General features: G+C 52.4%; 1 protein-coding gene across 1 annotated transcript in view; it reads right to left on the reverse strand.

Annotated features, from left to right (window-relative positions):
- Positions 1 to 24,177, reverse strand: part of RASSF2 (Ras association domain family member 2) — a 30,463-nt gene extending 6,286 nt beyond the window's left edge. The window contains exons 1-9 of the mRNA XM_081148282.1: positions 23,974 to 24,177; positions 10,575 to 10,665; positions 8,520 to 8,595; positions 6,426 to 6,577; positions 3,994 to 4,085; positions 2,814 to 2,974; positions 1,948 to 2,049; positions 960 to 1,011; positions 377 to 498 (exon numbers count right to left, since the gene is read on the reverse strand). Of these exons, the coding sequence (XP_081004408.1) occupies positions 377 to 498; positions 960 to 1,011; positions 1,948 to 2,049; positions 2,814 to 2,974; positions 3,994 to 4,085; positions 6,426 to 6,577; positions 8,520 to 8,595; positions 10,575 to 10,633 (816 nt within the window). The 5' untranslated portion in view covers positions 10,634 to 10,665; positions 23,974 to 24,177. The remainder of the gene's footprint in view (positions 1 to 376; positions 499 to 959; positions 1,012 to 1,947; positions 2,050 to 2,813; positions 2,975 to 3,993; positions 4,086 to 6,425; positions 6,578 to 8,519; positions 8,596 to 10,574; positions 10,666 to 23,973) is intronic.
- Between the last annotated feature and the right edge of the window lie 1,659 nt (positions 24,178 to 25,836).

A 25,836-nucleotide genomic window follows, 5' to 3' on the forward strand; every position in this document is an offset into this window, starting at 1 on the left:
TTATTGTAGCAAAAGCTGACTAATACACAAGATAAGGTAAAAATCACTGCTAACTTCTTGAAGTTGCTAAGAGAGAGGGTTTGCAGAAATTTTCCGCCTTCTTACAGTACCCCCAGAAATGCTCAAGGGTTTATTCCTTCTGTGGAAATCACTTTGTGTCTGAACATTCCTCCAACAACTCCCCCAGGGCACACCCTCAACCTGGTCTCCGCATGCACTCTTCGAGCCCCATGGCCATCAACAAAGACTCGTATTGAGGAGTGGCAACAAAATGGGGCATGGTCCTTGATCAAAAAGTCAAGCTCTACCCCAGCTGCAGTAACCCAAACAAACCCCCACGCTCCTGAGGACAGTCCATAGACTGCAGGGGACTCACGTCATAGGTGACTTCCTCCACCTGGTCCTTCTCCATAAGGAACACTTTGGAGACCTGCTCACACGGGCCCTGGAGGATTCGGGCAATCAGCGGGTAATCGGTGTTCTTCAGCTTCTGTTTTTCTGGAACCACACACAGCCCTGAGTTCGGCCTGAGGCCTTTGTCACCATAAGCAGGGATCAACTCAGGGGCCCAAATAAACCAGGCATCTTAGGAGATGCGGCCATACAAGTCAGGGGTCTGATTTGCAAATGAACAATTTAACAGTATTGAAAGCAAGTGTTTCCTCTCCTCTCCCAACCATACTCCCGTGCCTCAAACCCTTTGGAAGATGCCACAATGGAGGAACTGTTTTTATCTGTCTCTCGAGAAAACCCAGTCCCTTTTTTAATAGGCAGTTAGGTTTAGGGCTTGACTACTGACCACACCTGGCACTCCACCAGCCTTGGAGGCAAAGAGCATTTGAAAGTTTCCAAATGATAAACAACAGGCAAGTGAGGCAGAGAGTGTGGTTGTTTTTTGTTAAACTTGCTATTTTGAGTTAATTAAAAGTCTTAAAGCACACTGTGTTCTTCGGACTTACCACCGCTGGTATGGACCACATACAAAGCAAACTCCTCCGCGGAATTCTCAATCTGCATGGGGAGCAAAAGATGCCTGCTGAAAAGCACTATTACACATCGAAGCTGAGCCATTCCTGCCTCATCGCTGCAAAGCTAAATCGATTGTAGGCTCTTTTGAGGGGAGAGCTATTCATCTGCAGCTTTCAGAAGTGATAAGGAAATGGGGCAGCAGGTAATTAATTATCAAGTAATAACAGATAAGACCTAACATTTATTGGACCAGGTGAGGTGTTTCTACACATTTTACGTTTTAACTCACTTAACACGACAACCCTGTAATGGGGTCCTGTTATCCTCATTTTACAGATGAGGCAGCAGAAGCACAAGGAGCTCAAGGAACTTTCCCAACTCATCCAACCAGCAGGTAGGTGATGGACAGGAATTTGAACCCAGAGCCCGTGCCCTTAGGCCACTGGGTGACACTGGCTTCCACTAAAATAAGAGTACCTGATCTCCCAAAGATTTACCATAAGGCGACTGTGGAAAACATATAGAAACAGGAATTTAAAAATACACATGTGCTATAATTTGCACATCTACTGAAGGATCATTTTCAACATAGGTTCCCCAACTATGTTCCAGAAATCGATCTGTGCACAGGACCCCAAACTAGTTGTCAGGACCGCAGCCCTTCCAGTGGCCCATAAAGCACCTGCGGGCTGGTGCCTCTTGGGCTTCTGTGTCCCTAGAATTCCCTGCAGACCTTGCTGAACGGATTCCCTGGCCTCACGTCCGGGCTTCAGATTCAGCCAGTCCGATTCAGGGGTGGGGCCCGAGAACCTGCTTTTCTAGTGAGCTCCCAGGTGATGCTGATGCCTGGGGTCTAAAGAGCCCAAACTTCTGCCTGGTGCCCCCCTCACCACGCTCTCCACAACCCCCACCTTACACCTCTGGGGTCCCCAAGGCACACATGCTGCCATCTGAGGCCAGCCAGCACAGGGAACTTGCCTTAAATTTGTTGAGCAGCAGCTTCAGGACCTGTGGGGTGGTCATGGTGCTGTTGATGCGGACATTGGTGACGGAGCCATAGGCCGGGGTGAACACCGACGTCTGTCAAAAGAGGGGTCCCGTTCAGGGTGGGAATGGGTACAAGGACAGGGTCTAAAACTGAGGAGTCCCACCTGTTCCCTGGGCTAAAGGGCACAGGGACAGTCACACTCAACCTGTGCTCCCTGACAGCCCCCAAATAACCTGACAAGCATTGTTGTCAGCAAAGAGCCTCAGCTGTGCCTAACCCAGGAGCTCGAGGGGTCTGAAATCTCCAAGTGGCAGGGCTGGGGAGGGGAACAGACTAGATAAGGGAGGCCCTCTCTCCCAATAAAACACACAAAGTCCCCTCCACTGTGACTTCAACACGAGAACTCTGACCACTCTCCCATGATGCACTGTTTCTGGGGCCAGGTTTGAACCAGGCATCAGGAGGGAAGGAGGGCCAGCTAATTGGAGTGGGGTGGGTGGGGTCCTAATGCCCTCGATCTGAGTCCCACAGCTCTGCTTCGGGGGCTGCCCTTAGCTCATGGAAAAGTCAGACCACACAGCAGCTGGGAGGCACATGGTGCACGAAGAAGGTAACGCAGGGACTTGCTGGTATCTGACGAGGGGTGTCTGCGGGGTCATCTCACCCACCACCTGGGGGGTCTCCTGATCTGGGATCCCTTGTTCCTCACAGAGCCAGCAGCCCACACACAACTCAAAGACTGAACAGCAAACACTTGGCTTCCCCGGTGTCTATAGCCCTGAGGTGGCAGCTGCCTAGGAAGAGGTTTCGCCCCCCTTTAGGTTGCCCCCTGCCCCCACCACCCTGTCCCCTCTACCTTGTGGTTGTAGAAATGGCCATTGATGGAGAAGCGGTGGCGTCGGATTCGCCGCTGGTCGCTGGGTGTCCTCACATTGCCGCGGCGACGCACCCCCACATCACTGCGTGTGCGCATCAGCTGCGGGGTGTCCTCCTGCACGGGCTTCAGGCCCCTGGAGTCTGAGGGGGAAGGGGAAATGAGCTCTGTCTGCCTGGGCCCAGCATGTGGCAGTTTGCACATGGTACGCTCTTGGTGGCCAATTCTACAGCACCTACCACCTCCCCAAAAATATATTTTATAAAATCAGTATTTCCTGCTGGGGGGAAAACACAATGCATAACTTACTGAGATGCAATATAGTGACAAGGTTCAGAGCCCAGACTTCAGAGCCAGACTCCCAGATTCAAATCCCAGCTCTACCATTGCTATATGTATCACTAACCCCTCTTGCCTCAGTTTCCACATCTATAAAATGGGGATAATAACACCCACCTCATGGGATTGTTGTGAGGGTTTAAATGAGTCAATTCATGTAAAGCACTTAGAACAGTGCCTGACATAGGATAAGCAATGATAAAGGGACTTGCAAGATACTGCAAACTATCAAAATTAAAACGCTCATAGCCTCACACCCAGCAATCCCAATGAAAGAATCCCACAGACACAGACAAATGTGTGAAATGACACATCAACAAGGCCACTGACTGCAACCTTGTTTATCATAACAAAAGACTGGAAATGACTTAAGCGTCTATCAATAGGGAACGATTACAGAAATGGTCATTCTCCCATACAATGGGATATTGCGGAGCTATGAAGAACACAGAAGTTCTTTCTGGATTTGTATGGAACAATCCTCAAGACAAACTTATAAACAGAAACATTGATGTACAAATGCTACCACTTATATAAAAAGGGGAAGAAAAGAAATGACATCCAGCCATAAAGGTCTGTGGGTGTGTCTTCGCTTATATTTGCAAAAAATATCTCAGGGGGAATGCCTTAAGGTTGCTCCTATGGAGGGAACTGCAATAATGAGTAGATGAAATGGAAAACTTTTAATTCTTTTTAGTATTTCTGAATCTTGAACCATGTGGATTTTAATTATTCAAAAAATAAATAACAGTTTGCAACATCTATCACATCAGTTTTCTCGCAGTTGGCCCCAAACTGGAGGCTCCTCCCACCATGCAGGTACCTGTGGGGCTTGAAGTCTGGTCACTCTCAGCCGGAGCATCCACCTCTGTGATCTGAATGTTGGGCATGGTGAGGGGCGGCTTCAGAGCGGTGCTGGGAGCAGAAAACAAACAGAAGAGAGGCTGGTTTAGCCCCTGTGGGGAGATGCGCCACCCCGACCCCACCCCACCCCTGCACAGGAAACACTCTGCTTGTGCCAGGCTGGGGACCAGCCCACATCAGGTGATAAAGGATTTGGGTGGGCTGTGCTGAGTGTCCCATGAGGCTGGCCCAGCTCCAGGCTGGGAGGAGGGGGTCTGAACGGAGAAGATGCTTGTTCCCAGCAGCTGCAGCAACATAAGCAGCCAATTCATCAAGCCCAGAATGCATAACAGCAAAGAACAAAATCCGGGTGTTCCCTGTTCTGAGTATCTATTCTAAACAAGTGTGGGTTCCATGGCTTATTTGGAAATCCCCAATAATCGCCATTTATTTCTCGGGACAAGATTCCAGTTCTGATCCACTTCTGTTGGAGGAATAACTTAGGAACTGCTTCTGGCATCTAAAAGGAATGAAAAGGAACAGGCTGGCTGCCACAAGGGTCAGGGCAGCTTTGGAAGGGGCGCTGATGACAGTGTTCTCCAGGCTGCAGGGACTGAGTAGTGCTCATGAGCCACACTGGAGAAAGGGCCACAAGCAGGAAGTCTGAGCTGAGACCTGGTGTTGCCATAACTGGCAAATAACTCCTCAAAGCCAAAAAGGGAAATGGGAGCAACTGAAAGAAACACGCCCGAAATCAACAGAGGATTTTGTCAGAAAGGAGAATCATATTTAACAATTAGGACAATCCCATGGAGAAGAGCGTGCACTCCCTGGGACCCAGTAGACAGATAGGACTCATGTCAGGGAATGATAGTTTTAAGGGAAGCCAATTAAAATTAAAAATTTAAAGGAACTTCCTATTGTAGTATAACTTGTGGACTTCTGACCCCAGAATGGAACTGGTCAGAGCCTCTCGGGAATGGTCAACACTCAGCCCCCACTCCTCCTTCATTCAAAGGCCTCTTCCTTGCTGAAGCAGAAACTGGCCTCAGCATCCTTCTTAACACAGTGGTCCAGGCACCCACTTTACTATCGCAGGCATCTCGGATAACATTATTTACATTCCTTAAAGCTTTTTCACAATAGCTGCAGGTTTGAAGAACCAGCCAACACCAGCTTGATGCCACAGGGACAGGAAAAGAAACAAGTGTGCCGAGCGAAGGACGCTTCAGCAGGCCCAGCCAAAGGCCACACGGTCTGATAGAATTTCAAAAATCATCTCACTTAGGGAACGGAATGTAACCTCATCTAGGGGTCGGGGTGGGGCTGTGGAGAGGGTTTGGCCCATTGGAAATCAAGCACAGTGAAAGTGCTGGATGCAAAGCGGAGTGTAAACCAGCAAAATCAGACGAAACTGAAGAGCCGTGACCAGACATCCCAGCATCTGATGGGACGGGCAAACACCTTCCTCCTTACGTCCTTGGAAAACAACCAGATCCGCTCCAGGGCTTGGCCACAATGTAGGTTCCTCTCAACTTTAGAGAAAGATAGCTTCAGCTGAGCTGTCTAACAAAACGTTCAACATGGCCAGCAGAGAGGGCTTGGTTCTCATTTAAAATAGAAAAAACATCACTGTGGTTTTGGCCGAGAGCTTGGCATGCTCCACCCATGCTCTGGCCAGAAGGCAGCCAGCCTCAGCAAGTTTCAAGATGTAACAAGGCTGGTCACTTGACCCTAAAAACTGAAGTCCCAGGAAGACAGCAAGAACGGTGTGCCTTACTAGATGCACTTGGCTACTCATTTGGCGGTGGAGGGAGGCGAGGAACAGGCTCGGTCTCCATAGATCTTCCAGTGGGGCTCAGAGGAGGGGACCTCCCAGGCTGCTGACCGTCACGCCACCACCCACCTCTCTTGGCTGACTTGCACAGGGTCTGACGCTCTTTTTCTCTTCCAGGGTCCCCCAAGGCCTGGAAAGCTCTGGTCAGAAAGTTTGAAGCCTAAATGTCCTCAAGCAGGGTCTCTCTATCAGGTGGTCCCAGTGGGGAGGACACTGGGGCATCAGAAATCTGCAGGCGGGGCCTGGCTGGCCACTGCCAACACCTCTCAGAGACCCAGGAATTGTCCATGAGGGAGAACACTTTGCTCACCCAGGCTCTGGCGCTTCTCTCTGACTCAGCACCTCCCTCCTCCCTCTGACTGTCACTCAGTAATTGTGGTGACAGGCGTGGAAGCCTGATCACACCAACGTCACCCCTTTCTCATGGCCCCAGAGCAGAGCAGCTGAGCAGTGGAGGAGGTAAGAACGGGAGCGGGGGTCAAGGCTGGCTGGAAGAAGGTGGCATCTACCTGCTCAAGAACACATAGAACCCCTGGACACCCCAGGCAGCCCAGGTCCCGCCTCTCCTCACTCACCCCTGAGCCCCCAAGTTGCAGCCGGAGTGCCAGGAGGAGGAGGAGGGCGGGGGGCGGATGCGCTCGTTGTCATCTTGCATCTGCAGACGGATGGGCCGCCGCAGCCCCCAGGAGATGTTCAGCAGCCCCTCCACGATGAACTCACCCTCCTCCTGCGCAAAGCAATGGGCACCGTGAGTCCAGAAGCAAAGCCCTGCAGGAGTCATGCTCACACCCCAGCCCCCAGGCTCCCCCACCCTGAGGCCCTGAAGGTGACCTCGCAGGCCAGCACTCAAGTTGCCTCGAAATTCAAGTACACACGTGCAAATTAGAAAAATGGGGCGCTCTTTTATACCAACAACTTTAAAGAAAGAATACATCTCTTAAAGTGAGACTAGCCTTGCTAACAGAATTAGCTATTTTCCCCTCCCCTACTAGGGAAAATGATGTCTTTAGCTACAATATATGTTTAGCAATCTCACCTGCTGGTTGAAGGAGATTTAAAGTAACATTTCCCCAAGTTTATTCTATAGAATATACAGAATACCTAGCAGAATAAGGAATCCTCTAGCAGATCAACTGTTAACTTTAAAAGGCTGACACGTGATCATGCATTGGGAGATGCTGTGTTAATCAGATTTCTTAACAGCAGAACTTCCCTGAGCCTATAATAAGCTAATGTAGGACATTCTGACTATCCAAGCAGTGAATCTTGCAAGAATTCCAAATTTATACTCAAGGGTTGTTCATTAATAGGAAGTTAAATGTGAAAACCTTCTAAGGGCATTTGCATGATCCAGAGAAATGGATCTCATTCATGATCATGAAACTCTTTAATCACCAAGCATTTTGAGAATTTATTCTATAGGACACACCCTGAAAAAGCTGTTTAAGGACTAAAATTTTGTTAATGGCCCAACCACTAATTAGTAGAAGCTTTGAGATCAGTGCCTAAAAGGGTCAGGTCTTCTCTTCTAAGTCTCAGAAAAATCTTTTTGGGGGCAGGGCCCACAGACATCAGATCCGAGCCATGGACACAACTTCAGGACAAGCCCCATGGATGGAAATGACACCTGTCCAGTGGACAAGTAACCTGAGCCCCAGGATCATCGTTTGAGAGGGAGGGGGAATAAAAGAACGCAGGAGAAGAGCTGAGCAACTTTAGGACATTTGTGGATCTTGGGAAGAAGGCTTTAAGTACAGGCTATATATATGGCCTTCTAGATGGCCAAGGCTGACATCATTACTTTACAATACATTCTCATAGGACAGAATTTAACCCAAAGTAGGCTCTGCCTAAGTGGACTTATTTGAGGGACACAGAAAAGGCCACTGCATCCACATACTACCCCCAACCAGCCTACCTTAGTAGCTGAAATTCTACCATCTGATATCTTTTTCTATGGATTAAATCACCATGGCTTGATAAGCTGAAAATGTGTTCAGAAGGGTATTACACATACCTTCTTATCAGTCAAGAACACTTGAGTATAAATTACTCTGCCAGGCTCCTATATAACTCGCCATGTATCTGATAGCAGGTTTTACAGAAATGGATACAGGATGAGTAAGCTTAGATGCAGGATGGGGGCTGGGGAAAGATAGGTGGATAACAAATGGCATTCCAGGAAGGTACCCTAGGAAGGCTGCTGCAGTTGTGGAGAAAGGCGAGGGGCACCAACCAGAGCGTTGGGTGATTTGCCCGGGTTGCCACAACATAAGACATGACCCTAAATGTGTAAACATAGAGGGCTGGGAAGTACCTGAATTGCCCAAAGTGAAGAAGCCTGCTTGAGAACCATCTGAAAGGCTCATTTCATAAAAGGCTCCCTTTGGAGGATTCACCCCAGTGAGGCTGGTGCTAGCCAGCCACATATCCAAGGAATGTCTCTGGAACAGAAAAGCTAACCTTTTTGGAACAACTTTGGACCTGGGGTCTCCTGCCAAAGAACTCCAGGATCTCCCACTAATATCCTAAATGACAGGATAGTCACTTTGGCAGGAGGGACAATGAGCCAGGACATAGTGCCCCTCAGACCCCAGACACATGAACACAAAGACTAGGCTGGCCCACCAGAGAAGGAACCTCACAGGCCTTCCCTGGGGACTCCTCACCTCACGGTGTCGGAGCTGCAAATTCTGGCCTTCATAGTACAAGTTGTAGGTCTTCAGATGCAGGAGAAGTTCATTCCTTTGGGGGGAAAATACAAGAGGTAGATCATTCTTGGCTGAAGCCACTTATAACGTTCCCTCCTCTTCTCCCCTCTAACCTGGCCTCAGTCACCCCTGTCTGGGGGCTTGTCCACACGTGTGAGTGTGCGCGCACACACACACACACACACACACACACACCCCTACCACCTTCCCACACCATCTTCCCCCAGGATCAAGAGTATGAGTAAACCCCACCTAGAGCAGGCTGACCATCAAGAGCAGGCCTTGTCTGCGGACGAAGGCGGGCAGCTCTCGCCACACTCCTCAAACCCGAGCTCAGTGACCTGTTCTTAATAGTCACAGGTTCACAGAGGCAGACACTCCGGAGCCCACAGAAAGGGCTCCTCCCTTGTGCATGCTGGGGGTCAGGAGAGGGCAATCACCACGGGCTTTTTTCATGAGACTCAGAAACTTCCGGGCTTTGGAGAAAGTTAAAAGGGACTTTCATTTCATGGACATGACCTTATCATGTGTTTAAAACCTTACAAACTCCCATCAGCAGTGGAATGGATGAATAAAGGCAGCCACAGTCACACGACGGAATGTGAGATGGCAGCGAGAATATGAATGAACTGCATGTGACACAGACGGGCCTCACAGGTAACAGGCCGAGCAAAGGCCAGACACAAAGGGCACATATTCTATGATTCCATTTCTGTAAACTTCGAAGTGGCTGTTAGAATTAGGGTAGGGCTCACCTTATCCCACTGGGGAGCAGTGACAAGAAGCAGGCATGCGGGGGCTTCTGGGCCCTGGCAATATTCTATTCTAGGTGCTTTTCATTTAAAAAAAATTTTTTTTAACTTACAAGTCCCCTCTGAAGACTGGTACCAGGCCTTCTTAGCTGCTAAATACTGGTTTCCAGGTGCTCCCCCCGGGGCCCAGCTCTGCTGAACATGGGAGAGTGACGGGGCTTCATCCCGCTGTGATCGGGGAGAGCCCTCCTCAAACCTGAGAACAGTCTGATGGCGTTTTGTCTAAACCGTGTGGCAGCGAGAACACGAGGGCCGGGAGGGAGAGAGGCTGGAGGAGGCTGCTCTGTGCTTTGCCTGTTCCCAGACGGGGGCAGTGGAGTCTGGTCCCTCTAAATCCAGCCCCTCAATGGGGATATGTGGGGCTGGAAAGTCTAAGAAGCTCTTGACAAGCTAAATCCAGATAAATTGGAGTAATTCTACTCAAGCCAAAATGAATTAGTGAAAAATGTGATTCCAAATAACCTAAAACAAAAACTGTTTGGTACTTTTAAACACACAGATCTGAAACTAGGATGGAAAATTACTGGTCAGTAGAAATCCCTGGGGAAATCCTTCGATGAAGTGATAAGAATCATCCATATCTCACACAACATGTGTCTGTAGATGGCCAAGGGTGTCTAAAAGAATTAATACAATTTGTACTCAGAAAAATTAAATATTTAGTTAAGATAGAGAACATCCAGACTGTGCAAATCCCTGTGGTGGATATAAAGATATATCCTGAAACTTATCATTCAAAAAAGTCCATTTGGGCTCAGCCCCGTCACATTAGCAAAAAGCTGAGTTCAAGAGATTTTATTGCCCGTAAAGCAATGACATTGTCTCCTGTTCACGGAACCACAGCAGCACAGGGATGCAACTCAGCTGACACTCCCCAGGAGACACCACACACAGGACAGTGAGCAGCCACCGCTAACTCCTCCTGGAAGCCCTCTAGGACACCATCTCTTCTGAGTTTTCAAAGGTGCCATATGTTAAAGGCCCCCTTTAGTTCCCTCTCTATGGCCAGGCTCTGGGGACATGTGATCTAGAGCAGCAACCTAGCTGACGCTTTACTGGTCCACGCTCAGCTGCTTATTTAGCTCTTTCTCACACACAAGAAGCCCAGCTCTCTCATATACAGAGGAGGCATCTCTGCCAGTGGCTTCCATCCACATGGGACAGGCCACTGGGGACACAACACTACAGCCAAAAGTCTTACTTGGAAATGTATTTGTCTTTTCCACACGGGACTAGGGAAGTCTGGTGACTGTAGTCCATTCTTCTTTTCTCCTTTTATCAGAAGGAGAGACCTGTATTTGAAAGGAGAAGACAAAAGAGTCAGGCTATATCCTTAGGAGTGAGCAGAACGGGCCAGGCGACAGTGCCTCGTGGCTCTCTGTCCCCTTTCCAGATCCACAGCTTGGGCAGCACAGCGGTGACCCGGGGCTAGTCAGATGCCACACTGCTGTCTGCTGCCTTTGCTTGCCACAGCCTCTGAGAAAAAAACACCCAAAGGAAAGGGGACAACCCTTGGACAGCTCCAGAACAAGTGCCCTATCACAGAGAATTTTGACACCCGACCTGGTTCCAAGGATAACCAGTGAGTCTTCCCTGAGGGGACCTTCACAACACAGAATAGAGACTCATCTGACAGGGCAGGCTCAGATTCTACTGGGGCATACTAAAGATTGGTAAACCACCTAAAAATGCCCAAAGAGCCCAGCTAGTGTGGCTCAGCGGTTGAGCATTGATCTATGATCCAGGAGGTCCCAGTTCAATTCCCAGTCAGGGCACATGCCCGGGTTGCAGGCTCGATCTCCAGTGTGGGGCGTGCAGGAGGCAGCTGATCAATGACTCTCTCATCATTGATGTTCCTATCTCTCTCTCCCTCTCCCTTCCTCTCTCTGAAATCAATAAAGACGTATTTTTTTAAAAATCATTTCCAAGTGCCAAGCCAGAATGTGAGCTTCTCAGGCCCTAGTCATGCTGGAGACACGCTGGGGCCACCAACCAGTCAGTCTCTGGAACCAACTTCACAACCTGGCAGAATGTTGCTCAGCTCCATTAAATGCCTGGGTGATGCCGTCCAGCCTGTCAGTGGACTCTAATATGTCCCACGTGGAGGCCCATCCATACTTCCCGACTGCTTCAAAGACCCTTTACCACAACCCTCCCTAAGGCCTAAGAGAATGTCTTGACAAAGGGAAGACTCCTAAGCCATTGGGTATGGTGACATCCCAGCCAGAGAACTTCCTGGGCCTGCATTTCACGTGCTGTGAGTGTGCCCACGCTCCGCCTCACACCCAAGCACACTCACATGTCTTCTGAACCCTGATGCAAAACATAGGTCTCCCTACAAACTGTCCCCGCTGCCCCTGGCTGTGTTGGGGGGGACAGGAGCTTACACCTCAGCCTGTATGCTCCCAGCACTTCCCACCACACAGAAACCATCTGGTTTTCTTCTCCCTCCCGGACCTGGAGCCTCCTCCCTCTGGACCCCCCAGCTCCCAGACTGAGCCTCTCTCCTGCAAATACTATTCGCTCATCATTATTTCCTTGAGGGAGGGAGTGGGTTCAACAGCCCCTCCAAGGAAAAGCTAACTTGGGGGTCTTAGGTCAGGGGATTCCTCGAAGCACAGCCCGAAATGAGGACTCTGTGCACGTGACTTACTAGGACGTGCTCTCAGGAGAACCCCCAAGGGAGTGAGGGAAGCAGGACCGGGAGGGATGGGGCTCAGCTGGAGTCCGGGCAGCCTGATCCCACGGGAGCTGCAGGGTGTGAATAACTCAGAGTTGTCCCACCTTCAGACAAGCAGGCCAGGCCTTTGTTCCCCTGTGCCCATCAGTCATTGACTACAGGCCACTCCACAGAGGAGGGCTGGGCTCCCAGGCGTTTCCCTGCAAGAGCAATTCTCAGGACTAGGGAGCAGCTAAGACCCCCCACAGTCAACGCCCGTAACACACAATAGATAAAGGGGATCCTGGTGGGTACCAGCATCGTCCACTACACCTGCCCCATGTCTGGGCTTGAGGCAGCTCCTGGCTTTGTCACCTTCTCCCACCCACCCTCTGGTTGGGAGGATCGCCAGGGGCAGTGCAGGGCTCAGCTGTAAGAATGGGGAATAGACTTGCCCAAGCTCTGGACCAGTCAAAACCCTGAAGCTGTTGCAGGAAGGATCCCTTCCCCTTCCTTTTCACAGACCCTCCTACTCGCAGGTGCTTCCAGCCTCCCTCTCCAGGCCATCCAAGTAAATGAAATTCACGAGCTCAGCTTCCTGTGACCAGGACAAATATCAGGTCCTCAAGAAGCTCCAGCAGGTGGGAAAAGCCATCCAAAGCTCACTCCAAAGAGAGCAGAATCTCCTGTGTTCCTAGCTCTTGGTTCCTCCAAGCTCCAGTGCCCTCACTCCCTTTCTGGCAGGGAGCCTGGAGAACACAGGGCAGTTAAACGGCATCAGAGCATCCCAGGACTCGGGCTAATAGCTCTATAGTTCCAGCCTAGAGACAAAGTGTCTCTCAGCTTATTTATCAACTGGAAAGTCCCCAGAGACGGGGGCAAATGCAGAACAGAAAGGTATGCAAACCCTGGCAGGAAAGTCCAGGGTGAGATGAAGAAACACCCCCCCTCACTTTGGTGGTTTATTTGTTTTTTTGTTTCCTAAACTGTCTTCCTGGTTGTATAGCAGGAGCCAGGCCCCTCCCCACTCCCACCTCAGCTCCCAGTGTAGGGTGGAAGGAAGGTGGGGACAACAGCTAATTTATAGGACGCAAGCAGTCCCAGTGTCTCACAAAGTATAGCTAGGAAAAGAGACAGGCTCGGGGAGGGGAGGGGTTATTTCCCACAGAAAATATCCAGGGGGTCACCCCACAGAGCCACCCCCTGCCCAGTGAGAGGGCTGTGCACTTGGCAGGGCCTCAGCTGAAACCAAAAGGGAAGGAGGAACAGCTGCGCCTGAGACACCACAAGACATCTCAGAGGCTCTAATTCTGGATGCTCTTTTGACTCTCCCAGGGTGGAGTGGGGAGTGGGGGGAGGCAGGATGGTAAGAGAGGTTGATTTAATATTCCAACGTCCAGGCTGTAACTCGGACCAATTACATGAGACCCTCAGGGTGAGGCCCGGGCATGAGCATTTTCACAGCCTCCCCCGGTCCTGCCAATGTACATCCAGGGCAGAGAACCAGTGTGAAATCTGACAGGAACAGAGACTGAGACACCAACACCTGCCTCTCAAAGCAGTTTTTCAAGAGTGAAGAAAACAGAATTTTCTAAAAGCAAATTGAGTTTGGTCTTTAGCGCCCCCTTCCCCATAACTAATATTTCAAAGGAGTAAAGGGACAATGGAGAGGGCCAGTGTCCCCAGGCACAGAGCCAATCCAAAGGGCCCTACACGCAAAGCAAGGCCCCACACCACAGAAGCCAGGAAGCCAGCCCCGGGCCCAGATGCAGAGGAAATGCTCGCTGGAGGCCCGAAACTTCCCCTTTTGGGGCCTGTCCCCACCTCTTCTCTGAACCCTGCTCTGCCCTCTAGGGACAATCTATATCTCCCAGGTTGGAGAAGAAACTTATCTGACACAGTGCTTCATACTACAGTGTTAAAGACTGCCCCACCAGGTCTCCCAAAAGACTGCTTTGCAACCAAGCAGCTTTGACAGAGGAGATAGTGCTGACCCCCCTGCACTTCAGTCCGCTGGTATCGGGGCAGGAAGAAGTGTAGATGGCAAACAGGAAACCCCAGCCCTGTTGCGCCACACGAGGAGTGAGACTTGAGCTGTGGCCTGGGGCCCTGCCAAGATCTAGAGATTACAAGAGATTCCACCTCCTGATTCCTGGACACGGGCAAAATTCAGGCTGCCTTGGAAGGAAACAGGACACAATCTGCCTCCTGACTGCCTGCGTTATCCAACAAAGGGCCCACTTACTGGCCAGGCCCCTGTCCGCCCTGAGACCTGTTCACTCCGGTGATTCCTGATCTTCCTTCCCAAAATGTACCTCCATCCCCTTTCCCAACCTGGATGTCCAGGCCCCCGCAATCCACCCGCACAGTCTCCCAATCACTCTGCTCAGGAAAGGGTCTGCACCAAACTCCACCGGAGGGAAAGTTAAGGTCAAGCATGCTGGGTGTACATACCTCACTTTCTCAGCTTTACTGTGACTAGGAATAAAAAGCTTTGCCCCTCCCTGCCCTAAAGAATGTTAAACATCATAGAAGAAGGAAGGGAAGGGCCCGTGAAAAAAGTTGGCTTGCCCTGCCTGAAAAGACGGCACTTACCTGAAGGCGGGTAGAAAGGGCTTAGCTCAAGAGATCTAGCAGAAGACTAGCTGCAGGAGGCCCTGGACACCTGTTTCCCCCACAAGTCAGGAGCAGAACAATCACAGTGTTATTACTGTGCTCATAATAAGACAATAAATGTGACTAATAGATAGCTGCCATAAATGCGAGCTTACTACGGGCTACTATTACCTGCTTCGACTATCCCCACAAACCACCCCAGGAAGAACAAAAGCCCAACACTCCCATTGTGCAGATGGAACAATTAAGGCACAAGGAATCGAAGTAACTTGCCCAAAGCACACAGCCAGGAAGGGGCAGAGATGAGGAAACAGAAGACCCCAGAGGTCAGGCGGCTTATCCCAGGTCGCAGAGCTGACATGAACCCGTGGCATGAACTCCTTCCACGGTGTCCAGCTAAGTGCTGGACATGAGGGCTCCATGCAAGACGGGCAGGTGCAGCCAGCTTCAGCCGCCAGCACAGCAGGCCCAGGTCCTGGGGAAGGGAGGCGAGTGACTGGCCGGATGGACAAGGGGTCAGAAAAGTAGGTCCTTCAGGGGCCAGGGATAGAGACTCTATTCAGAGACCGGGGCACTTACAATGTCACAGAGCCGTGGACCTCAGTCACGTCTCACCCTCTGCTTAAAGAACAAGCTACCCCTCACACTCATAGGACCCGCACACGGCCTACACCCCTACACCTTCCCGCATCCCAGAGAAAGCCTGGGGGCCTGACTGATGGCAGGCCCCTGCTCCCCGGAAACCTCACTCCCCTCTCAAAAGGCAGGTGAGGGACTGCGGTTCAACAGGTGGCCGAGCTGGGGTCCGCTGGAGTCCCCCACCTGCTTGGTCTGTGAAGCCCCTGCTCTTTCCTAGGGCGTTTCCTGCTCAGGCTCTCCACACGCAGGTCTGAATTCCCAGTGGGACTGGGGAGATCTGAGGAAATGGTCCTGGGATTCCTGCCGGAAGGCCTGCCTCCTACTCCCGCGCCAGCCGGCCAGGTAGCCAGGGGAGTGACCTGGGAAGTCACCACTGAGACCCACCCAAGCAACTGCGGCACAGGCCCAGATGAGCAGCTACTTGTTTATAGGGCAGTCCCAACAGCGTCCACAAGCTTTTCACCTTCCGGATGGATGTTTAGAAGGAAACCCAAAGGCCCTTAGCCTCATGTCAGAGAACTGGGCTGTTGGAGTGAGACCAAAAAAATGTATAAAGGAAGTAAAATCTCCAGACAGAAAAAGCTGCGCATGTGTGCATGAATGTGTAAATACAACTGTGTGCGGGACAGTGTATGGAGAGCGTGCGTGTGTGTGCCCGTGTGTGCAATTTAGACTCTGGCTCAGAGAAACCAAAGACCTAGAAAGCCAACTCTCTAATAATATCTACAGAGCCCCAGGGAAGGGCATGGTCACAGCTGCCTCCCTAAAGCAGCACCTACATCACCTTCAACCAGAGGGGCCCTGCCAAGATGTACGCCTGGGCCAAAAGCCAACGACAAAGTGTGAAATTCCGTGAGATGGAGAGGCAAGAATGGGAGGCTGGGGGAGGCAACACTGGCCCTAATGGGGCAAATAAGGCTAAGCGGTCCTTGACCCGCATCTCTCAAAACTGAGGGCTGTTTTATTGGGCAGTGTCATGTCCTAACTCGGGAAGGGCACATTAAGCTTTTCTCCAGCCCAGTAATTTTGGGTTTTAAGAGAAGCCCCATCTGACCGGGCCAGAGGCCTGTATCACCCCATGTGCTCCAAACCCCAGCCGGCGGCCTGTGGGTTAGAGTCGCAGCTCTGCAGGAACCCCGCAGACCTATGGGGCAGGTGTGGAGGGGCCGCGGGGGGGGGGGCTCCCCCTTCCTACCAGCACAGGTGTCTCTGCCCACACTTCCTGTTTACTGAGCGCTTTCTCTGAGACTCATCTCTGACCTCACATCCCCTTCCTCAGGGAACCCCAGCAGTTCTTCCTTTTTTGGTGCTATAGGCTGACACTGACTTTGTGTGCTGAGATCTTGGGGGTTTCCCCTCCTTGCTACCCGGGGCCAGATTTGGAAACCCAAGAGCCAAGGCCGCTGGCCTCCTCCGGCCCAGAGCGGAGGTTCCTTGCACTTGAGAAGCAGCCGGGAGGGAAGGGCGAAGGAGGGGTCCCCATGTGCTGAGCCCTCCCCTGGGCAGCCACTGGGGGGCATCTTACACCAGCCCCCTTAACCTCGTGTACACCCTACAGCTGCACAGGGCAATTCACCCTCGCAGCAGATCCTTTACCTCCTGGTACTGTCAGGACAGATGGCACATCTGGGGGTTTCCAGAACACTTCCAGGAGGCTGAGGGGAAGTTTCCCACAAAATCACATTTACACCCTCCCCTGCCTGCCCTGTACCCAGCTGACTAACTGTAACAGAAAACCAGCACCACAAAAAACAGAACTTCTCCTCAAAATGGCCTTCAGAGGCCATCTCTGGAAACTTTTTTTAAATATATTTTATTGATTTCAGAAAGAGGAAGGGAGAGAGGCAGTTGAAACATCAATGATGAGAGAGTCATTGATCGGCTGCCTCCTGCACACCTCTGACTGGGGATCGAGTCCACAACCCGGGCATGTGCCCTGACCAGGAATCGAACCTCGATCTCCCGGATCCTAGGTCAATGCTCAGCTGCTGAGCCACGCCCAGCCGGGCTCTGGAAACTCTACATTTCCCTAACTTTCTGGGGGTGAAAGAGCAGCTCCTGCTGGGCAGACAGAAACCAGGCAGAGCCTGGCAAAGAAAGCTCTGGAGAGCCAAGGGGTGGGTGTGTCCCTCCCAGACCTCCACTCTCATCAGCTCAGTGGAGGCCCGCAGGCCCTCACTTAATGAGGAACTTAAAGCATCTTCCACAGAACTAGGTGCCCCAGAGCAAAGCTACTTGGCCCACACCCATGACCCCTGAACAGAGCCACATGGCCTGGTTTCCTGGTTCTGGGTTCAGAAGCTCCCCAACCCTCTCTCACTTCAGACTCGACCTGAAGTGTACACACCACCCGCCCTGCCTACCTCCCCCCCAGCCCCACTGCAGCAGGTGTCCGACTGCCCCGTCACATACACAACCCATCACATGCACAAGAACAGCAATCCTTGTCCCAAACATCCATATGATCAACTGTGAGGTCCTACGTGAGCTTTAAGAAGAGTGCACCCATTATCTGAGGCTACTACCCATCTGCCTGGAGTACTGGGGGTCCCCCAGGCCCCACCAACTGAAGTCCTCCCCGCACCCCAGCCAGATGGACCCTGCCTGTGCACGAAATGTTCAGCACCTACACCCACAGTCAGCATGCGGGTATTTAGCAGAGTTTGAAACACACAAATAGAAATAGAAAGTTGAGGTTCTCGTTTTCAGTCTGCAGGATGGTCTCAACCACCCACTTCACCTCGTTTGGACCTGACTCACTGCTGGACAGCTGTGAGCCCCAAGCACACTCTCTCCCCCCACCACACACAAACCCTGGGATCAGACATTCCACAGGAATAACATTTTGCCACATATCCTTTCAGAGGCAAACATAAATGGATAGTATGGTACATTTTATAAAAATAGAGTACTATTTGAGAACCAGCTCTTTAGAAATATATATTTTTACATGTTAATATATATACATGTCTGGCCTATATTTTTTGTAGCCACATGGTATTCCAAAGTATATAGATCTACCGTAACTAACAATTTTACTATTATTGGACATTCTGTCTCCATTTTCGTTGTGGTGGTGATTATAAATAATGCTGCAAAGGACGTCCCTGTGCACATTTTCTTCTGCACTTGTCCAGTTGTATCCTTAGGATAAGAATCTCTACAGGAGGAATTGCTGAGCCCGGGACTCCCTTGGGAGGACTGTCAACAAAAAACCAAAGCAGAGATATTGAATTCTGTCATATAAAAGCCTATTTCTCCAGGTGGGCTATTCTTTATTTTTTCTTTTTTTTAAATATATCTTTCTTGATTTTAGAGAAAGGGAGAGGGAGAGAGAGAAATATCAATGATGAGAGAGTCATTGATTGGCTGCCTCCTGCACGCCCCCTGCTGGGGACTGAGCCCACAACCCAGGCGTGTGCTCTGACTGGGAATAGAACTGAGACCTCCTGGATCCTAGGTCCACGCTCAACCGCTGAGCCACACCGGCCCGCCAGGTGAACTATTCTTGAATTCCACTTGGCTGGTTCGAGGAAGTAGGGACTGTCCTTTCCATGAGAAATCATCTCCTCCCTCCCCAACCCCCAGGCTTCCTCTGGGGACACACCATGCCTTTATCATGATGTGAAACTGGTACACAAGGAAGGCTGGATTTTACTGGGTTAATGCCCACTGAACTCACTGTGCCAGCAGGAAAAGACTAAAGCAAAACTCTAGGATGGCCCAGCTGGGTGCCCCATGGTGGGCAACATACGTGTGGACACATGAGAGGTTTTCTTTTGTGCAAGGTTTTGCTCTTGTGTGGACAAAGGAAGAAGGCAATGGACTCTTCCTAAAGAGACCAAGGGCTAGAAGGGACTTGTGGAATCACCTAACCCCGTGCCCTGGAGATAGGCAAACTGAGGCCCAGAAAGACTCACAGCATAAACATTCCAATAATCTTTAAATGAACCCAGAAGTGTCTCACACACAGCGGATCAGCCAGTTCAGGGCAGAGTTGAACACGCCCCGAATTTTTTTTCATCCTTACCTGAGGATTTGTTTTGTTCTTTATAATTGATTTTAGAGAGAGAGGAAGAGGGAGAGAGAGGGAAACATCAGTGTGAGAGAAACATCCATCGGTTGCCTCCTGTACGATCGAATCCGTAACCTAGTTATGTTCCCTGACCGGGGATCGAACCCACAACCTTTGGGCGTATGGGATGACGTTCCAACCAACTGAGCCACCAGGACAGGGCCGGACATGCCCCAAATTTTGACGCCTAGTACAATTCTTATTCTCCTCACCCTGTGCACAAAACTGGAAATCAAGATCTGAGGTCACATCCCAGCTCGGGCACGGCCAGGTGTGGGCCGAGGCTGGCTCCTACCGGCTCCCAAGGGCTCTCGGGCACATCTCATTCCAACCCCGTGTTGAGCGATGCCACGTTAGTAGCTTGAAATCTGCCACGGTGGGTAAATTTAAGCTACAGAAACCAGCAAACGCTACAAAACAGGGCTTTTTTCCCTCCCTGCAGAGCCAGCTGTTAAACATTTATTAGCACATCACAGGTCACAATCTAGATGTGAAAATCATAAGAGGTAACCTCAGTTTCCTCACCTGACCTAAGGACAGCATTATAATTCTCCACGGTCTATCACAATTTTCACCCCCAAATCATCACAGCCCCTCTGTACTGATCAACGAGCCAGCAAATGTTTGCCTGGATGCTTGCTGCCTGCCAGGCCCCGGCTGAGCACACAGCACAACGTCCCGTGAGGGAGTTACCAGGTCCGTCTTACAGCTGGGGAAAGTGAAACTCAAGAGACTTCAAATGACTTTTTAATTATGGACTAAAGCCTCTCTTAGGGTGGTACCCCCAGAGGCTGACCCTGACAGAAGGGTTCAAGTGCCTGTGGAAGGCAGTGGGAAAGTGAACGGGGAAGGGGAGGCAGCCAGTGACGGGAGCCAGTTACCTCTGAGACAGCAGAGAACACTCCCCACAGTTACCCCAACAAAGATGAGAGGGCTGGAGTATTTATGCACCATTCCCCCATCACTCATTGCTTGAGGCCTGCTGACATTGCTCAGTGTCACGCAGCTAGAAAATAGGATACGATTCAAACTCCAGATTCAATACTGTTTTCATTACTCTTAAAGAAATGAGCCATTAATCAAACACTTAAATGAGTGCCATTTATGGGTAAAGCACGATGCTGGTGAAGTAAACCTACTCTGTCAAGTCACTTTGGGTTGACATGTCCAAGGAAAGCACAAAGTATCTTTTTAACAATTTTTATCAATAGAAATAATGGAAAAAGCCCTTCTCAGTTACTTTGCTCATCCCACAGGAATTAGCCAAATACGCTTCCCTGCCCCGTCCCCTGCGAGAGGCTGCCCTCTCTGGTTCAGCCACAGTTGCCTTGGGCAGGATCCTGCAGCCCCAAGCTGTCATCCCAAGCAGCTGCATCAATCTGTGATTACAGGCTCTAGAGTCTGCCATCCCAGGAATGGCCAAAAATGACCTCCTGGTTACTCAGCTGGCCGAGTCTGAAGACTGTCCGTTTACGGTGCCCTGCTCTCCCTCTGCCTTCTGCCCCCTCCCCTCCCCTCGATGTCTTCCGTGGGAACCCGTAAGCAGGCCAAATAAATAAAACCACAATCACAGATCTGTGGGAGCTAACCCCACCTTAAGGATTTATTTAAAGTTCTTCTGGAGAGGCAGGGGGGTATTTAAACAGGACAGTGTGTCATTGGGGTAAATCACTGCACCATACTGTGAACAGTGGTGGGAGGGGACCATTGCCCTGGCCTTATAAACCAGCTGTAGCAGTTCTCAGCAACTATGGCTTAAAGACAGAGACTGGAGCCCTAGCCCGTTTGCCCAGTGGTTAGCACTGGCCCTCAGACTGAAGGGTCCCAGGTTCGATTCCGGCCAAGGGCACATGCCGTGGCTGGGCCACGTGTGGGAGGCAACCAATCGATGTGTCTCTCACATCAACGTGTGAAAGTGTCTCTCTCTCCCCGCCCGCCCCCTTCCACTCTCTCTAAAAAAGCAATGGAAAAAAATATCCTCAGGTGAAGATTAAAAAAATAAAAATAAAAAAAGAGACTGGATGTCTTGCCCTATTCCAACTGCGCAGTGGAGAACTGCCCCGTTTTTCACGCTGAGGGAGAGAAGGCAAGTCCTGGAACTGCCCTCGGATCACCCAGTTCGAATTCCATTCTCTCCATGGGATTCTCTGGCAATCTGGTCCCGATTCCACACTCCACCTCCCAGTGAGCACACTGCCTGCCAAAGTATCCCAGAGAGGGCTGAAAGCAATAATCAGGCCAAGGTTCTCTTGTGCTTTGGTGACAGGACCCCTTTCTAGCAAGCTCCACAGTCCCGCCCTTGGCACTCCAGCAGAGACGCCAGGGTGTGTGCCCCTGGGCATCTCTCTAGCCCACTCTCTCGGCCATTCCCAAGCAGTTCACACACAGAAGGCAGGCACAAAGCTTGGCTCCAGGGCAAGAGGAAATAGAACAAGAAATCAAGGCAAAACCGGCAGATGACTGAAAAGTCCCAGGTGGGCCAGTGCACCAGAGAGTGAGGACTGAGGGATCAAAAACAAGTGCAGGGTCGCTTACCACTCCCGACTCCTAAGATAACACAAACTGGAGAAGAGGCCTGAACCCCCAAACAGAAGCCATCAGGAATGCTGAGAGGTGGGTTCTGGAGCCCCAAGGGCAGAGGGAGACCACCCTCAGGAAAGCGGGGACGCTGCCAGCTGGAGGTGCAGCAGGTGCAGGTACTGCACATGCCCTGGCCCACTCAGCGGGGTGTAGAAGGTGCACCCCTACCTTTCCTAGGAGGAGGGTGCGACTTGGGGCCCCAGGTCCCCCGGCCTCCTCTCAGCCAGGCTCCCCAAAGGTGCTCCTCATCATTCCAACCAATTTCACCAGCATAAAAATGAGGGCAGAGGCGCGTGGGATCTGTCTCGGCTGTACCAAAAGATGATCTGGTCTCCCCAATACTCCACCTGTTTTCCCATCTTCTGAAGGAGGAGCAGGAGTCACCTCCAGCCTCCCCAGCGCAGGGAACCCAAAATTGTACCTGCCCAGACTCCCAGGCGCCCCACAGGCTGCTTGCTGTGCCTCCTTCTACCAGGGCAGGAACTATTCGCTTTCCAAAACTACCGCACCTGCCTGAGCTCAGCCATCATCTGAGGCCCTCTTCTATCCACGCCCCACCCCCACAGGCTCCCCGGCCTGCCCCAGCTCCCAGGCGTCAGCTGACCGGCCTAGAAGAGAAAGCACAGCTGGTGCGCAGACTCATGGCCCCACTCCAGGGTCTCTGATCCCAAATGGGCACCTCCCAGGCCAACTCCACACTTAGTCCCTAGGACACTGCATTTTGGACACAAGCTAAAAAGAATGAACTCTCCTCAAACCACCCAATATGAGAAGCGTCTTTAACTTTTCAGACCACCTGCAGAAGATGTTCCCAGTAAATAAATGTGGATTGGTAAGTAAAATAACTCCAACCCCAGATTCCTCATCCAGATATTCTGGAAAGAAGCCTCCTGGCTCTGGCTCACAGGCAGCTGTTTAAAACAATCATTGTTTCTAATTCTTTCCTCCCATTGTAGCAAGATGAACTGTGGCAGGAACTGAGTCCCGCTTCAGGACAAATTGTTACTAGTCAGCTCACTGGTTCAAACATTCATTCATTGCAGGTAAGGTACTCACTATAAACCTGACCGGCTCTAGACACAGCCTCTGTCCCCTGGGAGCACAGGCTCTAGGGACCCAGGTTCCGATCCCCTGGGAATAAAGTTCATGGCAGCGTTGAGAAGCATCCCGCTCAGTTCCCCCAGCCACGGGGGCGCAAGGTGCTGGGAACAACCCAGGGCCCTCCGAGCGCCCCAGGGCAAGGCGGGGCCCTCGGCCTCGCGGTCAGGCCACTGCGCCTCTGTGCGGGCCCCAGGTCCTCCCAGCTTAGAAGCTGAATGCAAAGCAGCCGCTCGAAATGCAGAAGGGGCCGCGTGCGCCCAAGACACCTGCCTCTCTCGGGCTCAGAGCACGAAAAGCCGAGGTCCCCAACTACCTCAAACTAGCTCCGGAGGCGGCCGGGAAGACCGCAAAGGGGAAGTGACCCGAGGACCAGGGGCCCCCGGGCGCCCTGAGCCCTTGTGGAGGCAGGGGGGGCCCGAGGGGGGGGCTGGAACCCGCCTCTGGGGAACTGTTCCCTGGGCGGGAAGGAGAGACCGGATTGGAGTCCGGGCACTCACCAGGGCTGTCGGGACCCGCCATCCTGCACCTGCCGCCCTGCCCCGCCTCGCCAGGGAGCCCCCGGAACCCCGGGATGGGATGGGGGAGCCTTCCTGCCTCCGCCCCGGGCGCGGAGAGAAGGGAGGACCCCCAGGGCTCGGGGCGGGAGGACCAACTTTGGAGCCACAACTTTCTCCGGCCGGAGGGCAGGTGGCCTGCGGCTCCACGCCCACGCAGCCCCCGGCGAGTCGGCATCCCCCGAACCCCGTGGGAACCCCAGCGGGGCGAGGAGAGAGAGGCTGCCTTGGACCGGGCAGGGGACTGCGGGAGAACTTTCGGCGAGGCGGGAGGTAGGTTCGGGAGAGAGGACCGCCGGGGCCCCGCACCTTGCGTCCCGCACGCCGTGTCTGGAGCCTTGCCCCCCGCGCCCCGCGCCCGCGCCCCGCGCCTTGCCTGCGCTCCAAGCCGGCTGCATCTCGCGCGCGCCGCGGGGACCGTGGAGATGGAAAGCGGGGCGCCGCGGCCGCGGGCGGCTCCAGCCTGCGCCTGGGTCCGCGGCCGGCGGGTCCGGATCCAATCCCGCCGCGTCGGGCTGGCCGCGGCCGCGAGATTGGGGGTTGGACGCTCCGCCCTCCCCGCTCCCCTCCGCCCCTCCGCGCACCCGTGCCCGCCCCGAAGCCTCTATCTTCCCCTATCCGGCCTGACCGTCTCCTCCCCCGCTTTCTCTAGCTCTCCCCCTCTCCCCACACCCTCTCCCCTTCCCTTTCTTCGCCGCGCCTCTCCCCCTCCCCCTCCCCCTCCCCCTCCCCCTCCCCCTCCCCCTCCCCGGGGCGGAGCTCCTCCCCGCCCGCAGACAAAGCTGGGGCCCAGCCGCGCCTCCTTCCCGGCCCCCGGTCCCGGCGCGAACTGTCAGAGCCCCTTCCGGGCCCGGCGGGGCGGGCGAGTGCGGGGAGGGGTAAGAGTGCGGGGGGGGGGGGGGGGCTGGCTCCCTCACCCCGTTCCTCTGCCCTCTGCGGGAGCCGTGCAGTCCGGGCCCAAGCCCCTCGGCTCGCCCCTCGTGGCGACAGCCACTCCCAGGGAACAGCCACGCCGCCCGGGAGCCACCTCCAGCACCCCGGATTTCCCAGGGAGACGATGTAGGATATTTTTTTTCATCCTAACACACAGGCTGACTCCAAAAAGGGTTTGCGCTGAGCGGGAACGAAGCCAGGCCCCCTGGACTTCCCGGGCTGGCAGACGTGACAGTAATGTGAACGCGGCCGAGAGTCTTTGTCCACCCCTCGCCTCCCCCTCTTATCCATCCCTGGACCTCCAGGGGCTCTCGGTGCACGGGAAGCCCCAGAGCACCCCAGCGGCGGGGGTCACCTGCTTTCCTCCCTGTTCTCAGAATGCTCCTCCCACGTACGTACCCCAATTCTGAAGAGCCAGTCCCCACGCCGAAAGGGAAGGGGACCTAACAGTAAATGGGTAGCCAACCCCGAAGATACGGCAGGAAAAGCTCATCCCTCCTAAAAGCCAAACATTCTTCACTAAATTCATTGTTTGGATCTTGGAATGTGTCTCCCTTAGAAACAATGTTATAAATGGTGATCTGCTTCCCGGGCCAGCCACAAAAGTCTTTTGAACCCAAAGCAGCTGTAGGGTGGTGCTGAAAACTGTGTCAGCTACCCAGGAACAAGGAGGCCACTGACCAGTTTTTTCTACAGGAAAAAAAAAAAAAATTATCTTCTGGTTCTTTCCCCTTGAGCTATGAACACCACGCTCTCCCATGAATTCCCCCCTAGAGCCACTACTATGTATGAGTTAGGCTTCTTTGCAGGTAACATGAGCACCCTCAGAGGAATGTGTTCTGAGGACATGGAGGGTTCTGTATAGCCTGAGAGTCAGAACTGCAGGAAAAGCTCAGTAAGAGGCAAATCAAGAGCCTGGACAGCCTCCAGCACCACAGGAAGTCTTCTGTTAGGGGCCAACTCTTCCCTTTCATCATAGACTGGCCTTTCCTGCACGCAGACACGTGACAAAGGGTGGCAATTGCTTGCATCACTGGGGCTTAGAGCTCCCCTATGGAAAAAAGCCACCAGGTGAAGCTAGAATTCCTGAGTCTCTATTCCAGTCTCCCAGAAGAGCAACTCATTGGTCCAGCTTGAGTCAGGTGACCATCCTATGCCCAATCAACTGGGGCAAGGGGCAGGCTTACCTTGTCCTAAATAGATTGCCAAGAACCCTAACCATATACCCTGCTTAAAACAAAATCCACTCCTCTCCACGTGTACTCCCCACGGTCGTGAATAAATTGATTGATTGATTAGTTCAAGA

This window comes from Miniopterus schreibersii, assembly GCF_964146895.1.
Source record: "Miniopterus schreibersii genome assembly, chromosome: 10".
NCBI classification, from domain to species: Eukaryota; Metazoa; Chordata; class Mammalia; order Chiroptera; family Miniopteridae; genus Miniopterus; species Miniopterus schreibersii.